This window comes from Saimiri boliviensis, chromosome X (assembly GCF_048565385.1).
Source record: "Saimiri boliviensis isolate mSaiBol1 chromosome X, mSaiBol1.pri, whole genome shotgun sequence".
In the NCBI taxonomy this organism is placed as follows: domain Eukaryota; kingdom Metazoa; phylum Chordata; class Mammalia; order Primates; family Cebidae; genus Saimiri; species Saimiri boliviensis.
In genome coordinates, this window is record NC_133470.1 from 23,363,267 (window position 1) to 23,374,914 (window position 11,648).

The 11,648-nt window shown below is 39.0% G+C and overlaps 1 protein-coding gene across 1 annotated transcript; it reads right to left on the bottom strand.

Annotated features, from left to right (window-relative positions):
* Window positions 1-2,194: 2,194 nt before the first annotated feature.
* LOC101036281 (elongation factor 1-gamma-like) lies at window positions 2,195-3,634 on the bottom strand. The gene has a single exon (XM_010334849.3). The coding sequence runs from the start codon at window positions 3,589-3,591 to the stop codon at window positions 2,548-2,550; it is 1,044 nt and encodes a 347-aa protein (XP_010333151.2). The 5' UTR covers window positions 3,592-3,634; the 3' UTR covers window positions 2,195-2,547.
* Between the last annotated feature and the right edge of the window lie 8,014 nt (window positions 3,635-11,648).

Here is an 11,648-nt window from a genome sequence, read left to right on the forward strand (position 1 = left end):
AGAAAACAAAGAAGGAATGTGTTTATTTTACCTCTTAAAGGAGGACCTATTTGGTAAACTGAAAGTCTTCAGGCTGTAGACCTTGTTACATGATTTGCATACACTTTTCCTAACAATGGAGAAGAAAATCAGTACTTGCCCTTCAGTGCACTTGTCAAGAAGGAAGACTGGATATTTTACCAAGTTATGCCATAATTGTTTGGTATTAGGGTTGGTATTAGGGTTTGTGCTTCTATTGTATAGAGAAAATTTTTATTGTCAGAAGGTGGTTGGGTTGAGATTCTGCCACAGTTAATGGCTAAATGCTTTCAACATTAAAAATAAAAATAAGGGGATACCTTTAGTAAATATGCATTGCATTTAATCTTTACATTGCACATGGAAAAATGAAGTTATGGTAATAAATTCAAATTAATTACCTAATGGTGTTTTGGCTATAATTTTGAGTATGTTAAAAATGGAAGTAGTAAGTAACAAAAATAAAATTGTTACTTTTTTCTCGTTGTGATTATCAGAGAATGAGAAATATGTTCATGAGTGTATCATGGTATATTAGCAGCCATTAGAAGGATCTGATAGAAAATGTGGGAATCTAGAAATCATTTCATGATATAATGCTAAGAAACAGAAGTACGATATAAAGTGTAATCAGTATTATGTTATGACTTTATATGAATTCATATGGACAGAGACAAGGCATGAAGACTGAAAAGTGAGAGTTGATATTTTAGATAATTATTTCCTTTACAGTTATATCCATGTACCATACTAACAATCAAAACAAACCCAATACAATTAAAAAAAGAGTGAGTGCATTTGTCTACTTCCTGTTGTAGCAAAATTAAACATTAAATTAATATAAGTTCTTAATCCTTTTCCTGCTATGTGACAAGAGTGAAAACTTACCATGAGTGTCTTGTGAAAAGAGAATGTATTAGCCTTAGAAAAACATTTAATATGTGGTTCTATCTATTTCTAGCTTTACAATCTTTGTGACCCTAAATACTTAAGTTTTTTCCTCCTTAGCTAATATTCATGAAATGCAGAGGATATCGATGTCTGGCCTGCTAAACAGGTGCATTTGTGGTGATGACTAGATGACAAAATAATGCACTTGTAAACTGCGCAATTTCATAATGATATTTTCTATTTTACAGTCTGGACAAAATCTCTTGCCAGGATCCTTGTGCCACAGCATACCTGATCAACATGTTTTCATGCCCAATTTGTTTTGGCTTCTCGTCATTAGGAAAAAGTTAGGTTCTAGATTTTGTGCAATTCCCAGTGCTAAGTTGAATTCGGCAGTTCTCTTTCACACATCTAGAGATCACTAACTCTGTTACTGAGAACAGCTGCCCTAGATTAGTATTTTCCCACCAGATGAATTCAGCTGCTTCTTTAAACACACTCAGTTCTCCTTTTCTCTCTTTCTTGCTTGTTTTCCAATAGTTACGCACGCTTCTGTAATGTTAACTTAAAATCTCCTTAACTGCTACCATCAGGGTAAGAAAGCATATAATAGAGGCCATATCCTTTGACACACATTATATCTACATATTTTGTTAAACATTTATTTAACAAAAATTTTCTGCAACATCCTTCTTTGAATCCTGGGCCAGGTTTTGGAGCAGCTCTGTGGTGAAGGGGCCTAGCTGATCCTCCAGCCACTCATATAAATAAAAATAGAGCAGATGAGAGACAAATACACATTCCAGTTCATCTTCAATTCTTCCAAATTGTCCTCACAGGTTTCAGTTTGTCCTTGTGAATTGTAGCTTTTTTTATGAGTTCTAGTTTGCCTTTGTCCCCTCCCATTTCAAGCCCATCTTTCCTTCTTGACTATGGGTCTTGCTAACTTTAGGCACAACACCAGAAGCAGGAGTCTTACACAAACTGTTTAAACAGCTTCCACATTTGCAGAAAACATAAGACCAGAATAGATCCCTTGTGCTACAACACTCCTAGTGGTTCTGCTTGGATTTGACTTATATGTTATGTGTTGTCACTAGCTTCTAAGATGGTCCCCAATGGCCCTCATCTCTTGGTAGTCACACTCTATGTATTCCCCTTCCATGTTGCTTCAGAATTAATTTGTCTACCATATAGAATAAAACAGAAGTGATACTGTATACTTCTTGAATCTATAATGCACATGTACCCCAGAACCTAAAGTACAATTAAAAAAAAATAATAATTTTTTTTTTCAATGTTCAGTTTCCTTTAATGACCCCCATCTCCCTGAAGGGCAGGTGCAGGCAGCGAGGCGATGGCAAGAGATGTTCATTTGAAGATCCTGCCCTGATTGAAGGCTTTGCCCACATGCTGGAAGGCCCCCTCCCAGAAGTACTCTCGAACCAGCGTCTGGGCCTCCTCGCTGCCAGGATCCAGTTTCCGCCATGTGTATGACTCGTAGTCCACCTGCCAATCTGGACTCAGCGGAAAGGCAAGCTCCTGGCCTCGGAAGACCCAGACTCCAGAAATGGAGCTGCCATTGTTGGTTCCAAAGAGGATGACACTGGAGAAGGCATTCTTCCTCAGCTTGTCCAGTTACTGGAACATTCCAGTGATAAGATTGCAGCTCATGAAGGTCTGAGTGAGTTCTTCAGGGAATCGATACTCTGAGTACCACAGGGACCAGCCATCCTTATCAACGTGCTCCCAGAAATATGGCAGTGCCACAGAGAGTGTGTCCTCGTTGGAGTACTTGCGCTTAAATTCATCCAACACAAAGGTACTCTTGGGCAGGTGAGCAAAGGGGTCTTTGGCCTTGGGCTCAGCAGCCAGTGCTTGCTCACATTCATCCATCTCCTCCTCAGGAGCAGGGGCAGCTGCCTTTTTCTCCTCCTTCCGCTCAGCCTGGGGCTTCTGCTTCTCTTCCCGTGAACCCTTCTCTTTCCGTGGTGTGTCCCTTTTAGGTTGGCTCTCTGCAAACTTTTTAGCATCAAACTGGGCCATCTTCTCACACAGTTTCACTTCTCCCAAGACAGTCCGGAACTGGGGCTGGTTAATGCAGGTGAGGAACCAGCGGTTGGTATTGGGAAAGGCCTGGCAGAAAGAAGGCTCTATGACCTGTTTATAAAGCCACAACAAAGTGCAGACAACTGTGATGTCAGCGAATGTTACTTGTTCGCCCACCAGAAAAGTCCTCGTCTTCAAGTGAGCATTCAGCAGCCCCAGAATTTGCCTCACTTCCTCCTTTGCATTCTCAGTGGCCTGTTTGTTGTGGTGCATGATGCCCAGGGTGGGGAACACCCAGGTACTGGCTGTGGGTACTATGTCACTATCAGCAAAGCTCACCCACTGCACCACCTGGGCTGCTGCTTCTGGAGTACTTCCCCGCAGCTCCTCATTGCTCACACAGTAGGCAATGGCATTGCTCTCAAACACACAGAATCCATCGTCACCCTCAAATGCTGGAACCTTGCAGGCAGGAAATTTGCGGAGAAACTCAGGGGTGTGGATGGTTTGGCCAAAGTGGAAGTGGGGTGGTGCGGAGAGCACGCGGACCTGAACCCCGCTGTACTGAGCAGCGATGAGGGCCTTGAAGGCCCTCCAGTTTTCAGGATACGTGTACAGGGTCCCAGCCGCCATGGTGATTCCACAAAGAAAGGGAGTAGGGTTCTCGGCGCTGCCGCAAAGTAAGCCGCCCGGGAGAGAAGCAAAAAATAATAAAATTTTTAAAAGAAGTCATAAAAGGTACTATGGCTTCCTGCTCATGCTCACTCTCGCTCTCGCTCTCGCTCTCTCTCTCTCGCTCTCTTTCCCCCCTGCCCCATCCTCCCTGTCTTTCTCTCTCTCTCCCTCTGTGAGTTTGCTCATTCTGGGGAAAAGACTGCTGTACATTGTGACCAATCCTACGGAGATGGTCACATTTCAAAAAACAGAGGTCTTCTGACAATAGCCATGTGAGTGAGGTTTGAAGGAGATACTCCACGCACAGTCAAGACTTAATTGGCTGCAGCTCCAAGGAACATCTTAATTACAATCTCATAAGAGACCCTGAGCCACAACCACACAACTAACTCACTTCTAAATTCCTGAATTTCAGAAATTGTGAGATAATAAACATTTGTTGTTTTAAGCCACTAAGTTTAGGGGTATTTGTTATGTAACAATAGAAATCAATTAAACTATGAAAATATAGTTATTGGCACTAAAGTTTACATGTCAAAGCCAAATATTCCTGAAATCACAGAAATATTGTTATACTTTTAAAACATATTATTTATCATAGCATTTCAGAAACATCATGAAATGAAATAAAAATGGACTTTGGCTCTAGATGATCACTGAAGAATATTTTTCTTAAATGCTCCAGACACACCTAATACTATGTGATATTTTCTTAGTAAATAAATTATATAGTCTTTTGCAAATAATTATCAAATGGTTTCTATTTGATAACAGTTATTTTAAAACAATCATTTAAATTACTCAACAGTAGAAAAAATAAAGCAAAATGAAAACAACCACCAGAAAAAAAAAAACCCTAAGATCAAAAATCTTAAGAAAAAAGATTGCAAAATTTTTCTCCCATTCTATTGAGGGCTAATATCCAGAATCTACAAAAACCTTAAACAAATTTATAAGAAAAAAACAACCCCATCAAAAAGTAGGCAAAGGATATGAACAGACACTTCTCAAAAGACATTTATGCAGCCAACAAACATATGAAAAAATGCTTATTATAACTGGCCATTAGAGAAATGCAAACCAAAACCACATTGAGATGCCACCTCATGCCAATTAGAATGGCTATCATTAAAAAGTCTGGAGACAACAGATGCTGAAGAGGATGTGGATAAATAGGAATGCTTTTACACTGTTGATGGGAGTGTAAATTAGTTCAACCATTGCAGAAGACAGTGTGGCAATTCCTCAAGGATCTAGAAAGAGAAATACCATTTGACCTAGCAATCCCATTACTGGGTACATACCCAAAGGATTATAAATTATTCTATTATAAAGACAAATGCACACGCATGTTTATTGTGGCACTCTTCACACTAGCAAAGACTTGGAACCAACCCAAATGCCCATCAATGATAGACTGGATAAAGAAAATGTGGCACATAAACACCGTGGAATACTATGCATCCATAATAAAAGATGAGTTCATGTCCTTTGCAGGGATAAAGGTGGAAACCATCACTCTCAGCAAACTGATACAAGAACAGAAAACCAAATAATGCATGTTCTCACTCATAAGTGGGTGTTGAACAATGAAAACACATGGACACAGGGAGGGGAACATCACACACTGGGGTCTATAGGGGGTAGGGAGCTAGAGAAGGGATAGTAGGTGGTAAGGGTATTGGGGAGAGATAGCATTATGAAAAATATCTAATATAGATGAGGGGGTGATGGATGCAGTAAACCATCATGGCAAGTGTATACCTATGTAACAGACCTGCACATTCTGCACATGTACACCAGAACTTAAAGTATAATTTTAAAAAAGAAAAAAAGAATCATGGACAACTTTCAAGGTCTTAGTTGGGTTTCAGTATAATCAATTTTAGTTATTTAATATTGAATAAAGCATCATAGTTACTACTCTGGTGTCCACTGCCCAAATTTCCTTTCAGGCCATTTTATGCTGTATTAGAACCCAATACTCAGTGCAGTTGCTTATAATCCCTGAATTTCATGGGTTTTTAAAAATGCCACAGGATACAACCCTAATTAAAAAAACAAAAACAGAAAGTAGAAAAAAGTTGAATTAACCTCTTATATCTGTGAATACATTGAAATACAATGAGAGCATGTTACGTTTGTTTTATTATGCTTCTAATTGACTCCTCCAGTCAACGTTTTGAATAAATGGTTTAAGGGAGGATGACTTTTGATATTTGAAATAGAATGAAGTCAGTCATACTATAGACAGACACTGCTTTTCTTTTCTTTAGATGGCTCCCCTAACTGTAAGCCCTTCCTAAACCTGCTACATTCTTTTTCTACCACCTATGTTGCTAAGTGTTTAAAGAGTTTGAATATTTAAAGTCCATGTCAAAAGGAAGCATGAATAAAAAACCTAAAAAATAATGCAGAATCACAGTAATTTTATCTTTATTCACATTTAAAATGTACCTTTATTACTTATATATTTATGTTAGAAACATTAATATGTATTTAATGAGGAGACATAAATGGAATGATTTAATAATCACCTTCACTTTTCCTGCTTCCTAAGAAATAAAAACTAGCAGTCTGGAAAATGTCCATTATGTATCTCTTCATGTTTACACCAACAGATGTATACATACACACAATTCTGTTTGTTATGTTTGATGATTTTATCTCAATCTGCATAAATTTAAAGCTTCTGTCCTTTCCGTTAGAAGACAGGAATGATATTGTCTTCATTAACAACCAACAGCATTTTTGGAAGGATAGGAAGCTATCTACTGCCTCTTGTACTACATGTGGAATTTGCTAAAAAACGAGACAAGCAATTTCTGATTGCTATATGCCATGTTGATATGTCAGCTGCTGCTTCTGTTACTAACTTCCATAGAGTGGTTTTACAGCAAGACTTGAGAAAATTGTTTTTGACATTGGTATTATATGATGCATAGGAACTTAGTGACAATAGTTTATGGCAGATGCCAACAAGCATTGGAACAAGAACAATCACAAATCTCTGAACTTCTCCATGATACCTCCTAATTCTACCAATTTCTTGTCTCTGCAGTTTTAGAAAGCTTTTTTATCTCAGAGATGGACTGTATTCATCCATTTTCATACTGCTGTGAAGAAATACCTGAGACTGGGTAATTTATAAAGAAAACAGGTTTAATAGACTCACAGTTTTACGTGGCTGGGGAGGCCTCACAATCATGGTGGAAGGCAAAGGAAGAGCAAAAGCTCGTCTTACATGGCAGCAGACAAGAGAGCTTGTGCAAGAGAACTGCACTTTATAAAACCATCAGATGTTGTGAGACTTAGTCACTATCATGAGAACAACATGGGAAAAACCTGCCCTCATGATTCAATTACCTCCCACCACGTCCGTCCCATGACACTTGGGGTTTATGGAGCTACAATTTAAGATGAGATTTGGGTTGGAGCACAGGCAAACCAGTAATTCCACCCCTGGCCCCTCCCAAATCTCATGTCCTCACATTTCAAAACCAATCATGCCTTCCCAACAGTCCCCCAAAGTCTTAACTCATTTCAGCATTAACTCAAAAGTCCACAATCCAAAGTCTCATCTAAGACAATTCAAGTCACTTCCACTTACAAGCCTGTAAAATCAGAAGTAAGCCAGTTACTTCCTAGATACAATGGGGGTACAGGAATTGGGTAAACAAACCAGTTTCAAATGGGAGAAATGGGCCAAAGCAAAGGGGCTACAGGCCACAGGCAAGTCCAAAATCCAGTGGGGCAGTTAAATATTAAAGCTCAAAAATGATCTCCTTTGACTCCATGTCTCACATTCAGGTCACACGGATGCAAGCAGTGGGTTCCTATGGTCTTGGGCAGCTCTGCCCCCATGGCTTTACAAGGTACAGCCCTACTCCTATCTGTTTTCATGGACTGGCATTGAGTGTGACTTTTCCAGGTGCATGGTGCAAGCTGTTGATGGAATGACCATCCTGGGGTCAAGAGGACAGTGGCCTTCTTCTCATAGCTCCATTAGGCAGTGCCCCAGTGGTGACTCCGGGTGAAGGCTCCCACCCTACATTTCCTTTCTACCCTTGCAGCACACCTCTGTAGTACACCACTGCCTGGACATCTAAGCATTTCCATACATCCTCTGAAATCTAGGCAAAGGTTCCCAAACCTCAATTCTTGTCTTCCATCCACCTGCAGGCCCAATACCATGTGGAAGCTGTCAAGGCTTGGGACTGGCATCCTCTGAAGCAACAATAGCTTGAGGTGTACATTGACCTCTTTTAGCCACAGGTGGGATGCAGGACACCAAGTCCTGAGACTGTACAAAGTAGCAAGGCCCTGGGCCCAGACCTTGAATCCATTTTTTCTTCCTAGGCCTCCATGCTTGTGATGGGAAGGACTGCCATGAAGACCTATGAGATACCTTTGAGACATTTTCCCCATTGTCTTTGTGATTCATATTGGGCACTTCGTTACTTATGCAAATTTGGGAAACCTGCTTGATTTTCTCCTCAGAAAATAGGTTTTTCTTCTTTATTGCATGGTTAGGCTGCAGTTTTTCTGAACTGTTACACTCTGCTTCTCTTTTAAACATACATTGCAATTCCAAACCATATCTTTGTGAATACGTAAAACTGAATGCTTTTAACATCACCCAGTCATCTCTTGAATGCCTTGCTGCTGAGAAATTTCTTCTGCCAGACACCCTAAATCATCTTTCTCAAGTTGAAAGTTCCACAGATCTCTAGGGCAGGGGAAAAATGCCACCAGTTTCTTTGCTAAAGCATAGCAAGAATCACCTTTGCTCCAGTTCCCTATAAATTCCTCATTTCTACCTGACACTACCTCAGCCTAGACTTTCTGGTCAAAACCATTCAACGAGTCTCTAGGAAACTCCAAACTTTCCCACATTTTCCTATCTTTTTCTGAGCCCTCCAAACTGTTCCAATCTCTGCCTGTTATCCAGTTCCAAAGTCCCTTCCACATTTTCAGGTATCATAATAGCAGTATCCCAGTCCTGAGACTGGATAATTTATAAAGAGAAAGAGGTTTAATTGACTCAGAGTCCCACATGGCTGGGGAGCCCTCAAAATCATGGTGGAAGGCAAAGGAGGAACAAAGTCATGTCTTACATGGCAGCAGGCAAGAGAGCATGTGCATGCATCATAAAATGATCAGATCTTGTAAGACTTACTCACTATCATGAGAACAACAGGAGAAAAATCCACCTGCATGATTCAATTACCACCCACCAGGGTCCCTCCCATGGGGATTACGGGAGCTACAATTCAAGATGTGATTTGGATGGGGACACAGACAAATTATATCATGGCCCCTTCAGTAACTTTCAGGTCTTTTCTTCTAAATTTATTATCCATTACTGCATAAAAGTTCACCCTAACCCTTAATCTCTTACAATAACATATGTGGTCTCACAGTTTCTGTGGAATAGGAGTTCAGGCACAGCTTAGCTGGGTGGTTCTAGCTCAAGGACTCTCAGAAGGCTGCAAAGTGTCAGCTATGGCTGTAATTATCTCAAGGCTTGGATAGAAAAGGATCTGTTTCAAGTTCACTCACATTTTTGTTTTGAGGTATCAGTTCCTCTTTGACTGTTTGCTATGGGTCTTCCTTAGTTCCTTGCCACTTAGACCTCTGCATGAGGCAGCTCACAGCATGGTATCTGGCTACATCAGAGCAAGAAAGTGCAGAAGAGAGGGAAAGCAAGACAGAAGCCAGAGTCTTTTGTAACCCAATTTGGAAGTAACATCCTCTCATCACTTTTGCCAGATCCTATTTGTTAGAATCAAGTAACTAGATATAGCCCACACACAAAAAAGGGATTACACATGGGGTGGATACCACGAGGCAGAGATCATTATGGACAATTTAGAAGTGGCCCACCACACCATTTCTTCATGGTCTCACAAATTCTTTACTTCCTAATGAAATGTCTGGAGGCCACTTGTGATTATAATATTTTAAAAAGAATTAAACTTTTTTTATTCTTTATGTATCTAATCTGATACCAACTTAAAATCTTACATTTAATTAGATGCTGGAAATTATTTGGAGCATGTAAAATTCAAATCATTAAACTTGTCAAGTTATTTTTTTTAGATTTTTCTCATTTCAATTTTCAAATTAAGTCAAAATATACTTTTATTATCTTATTAATCTTTTCATCAGCTGTGGTTACATACATTCTGCATTGCTGATATCAATTAGGTGCCTTCTCTCTCTCAGTCTCTCTCTCTCTCTCTCTCTCTCTCTCTCTCTCTGTCTGTCTCTGTCTCTCTCTCTCTCTCTCTCTCTCTCTCAGCTTTTTTTGATTCTTTATTTTATGTGTGCTTTTTCTACCATTATCTTTCTTATTTTTTCTGTAGTTTTCTTTGGGTTTGTTTTGTTCGTATTTCTTCAACTTGTTAAGATGTATGTTTACCTCATTAATCTTCAGCTTAAAAATAAAAATAAAAATATTCAGCTGCTAATATCACAACTCTTGTAATTATATACCAGATTAACAAATAGAATGTTGATGACCACATCAGAAGTTTCTTTGTGCCTTCTCCTAATAATCAAGTCTTCCCTCCTCTATAAAAGTTAGCTTTACTAAGCCAGATCAGAGAAACTTCTAATCTAGGGCTAATTTTCCCCACTGATGAGCCAAATCCTTCTGAGTAATATACCTTTGTCCTATGAATTATGAGTTTACTCAGTCTGGCTGGTGGGAAAATGGACTATACCTGAACCTGCATAAGATCCTAACACTATTCCCTCTAATCCTTTCAGATGGTTCTTTTATGTCCTTGAACAATGCAAATACTGATCACACATGCAAGAACAGATCAGTACTCTGTGGAACACTTGAGGGGGACCACCTGCAGATCTCCTTGATTCTCTGTGCAGCAACTCTCTCTCCACTACTCTGTCCTGCAAACTCAAGCTGCCTTATCCTCCTTCTACTCTTGGCTCCATCTCCAAAACTCAGGGAGCCTAGCTGGCTCTCCCTGGGTCCCCCCATTCTGTACTATGGCTTAGAAACTCACAGCAATAACCTAGTATAAACAGAACATATCTTGTTTTTCATTCTTCAGGGTTCACTGTACTTTTTTGCCTGATGTCCAATATCTCCAAAAATCATTAGTTCTTTCTTTTGTTGAGTTTTCTTTTTTTTTCTGGTAAGACAATAAACTCAACCTGCAATATATCATCTTAAAGTGAAGTAAAAGTTTCAGAATATCTAATCAACATTTGAAAGAATGTTAAACTAGAACACATTTAACTGTAACGTTGTACCCATTGACTAGCCTCTCAATATTCTTTCTTGGCCCTAAAATTCCTAGCTTCTAGTAAACACTGCACAACAAAAATGTGTATAATTATTATGTGTCAATTAAAAACAAAACTTTAAAAAATAAATTGTTATAAAGGCAAAAAGACGCTAAATAATTTTTTCTGCCTCAAGATTAGAACTAATCCATGTAATTGTGTTTTATTCTCATACATTTTACACCAATGCATTACTAAAATAAAGACAATTGTCATTTCATAAGCTGAGCTAAACCTCTACTATCTTTTAACTCAGGCTAGTTAATTTTTGAGGTGATGTTACCCTTTAAGAACTGATTAACTCTATGGACCTTACTCTTGAAAAATATGTACTAAATGATAAATGCTTGAGGTGATGATACCTGAATTCGATTTGATCATTACACATTGTATGCTTGTATCAAAATGCCATATACACCCCTGAATATGTACTAGTATGTATCTGTAATAATTACAAATAAAAAGTGTTAAAGTATATATATATATATATATATATAAACTTGGGAGGCTGAGGCAGGGAGAATCACTTGAACCTGGGAGGCAGAAGTTGCAGTGAGCCAAGATCACACAACTGCACTCCAGTCTGGCTGGGCAACAGAGGGAGATTCTGCCTCTCTCTCTCTCTCTCTCTCTCTCTCTCTCTCTATGTATATATATATATATATATATATATATATATATATATATATATGTAAATTAGA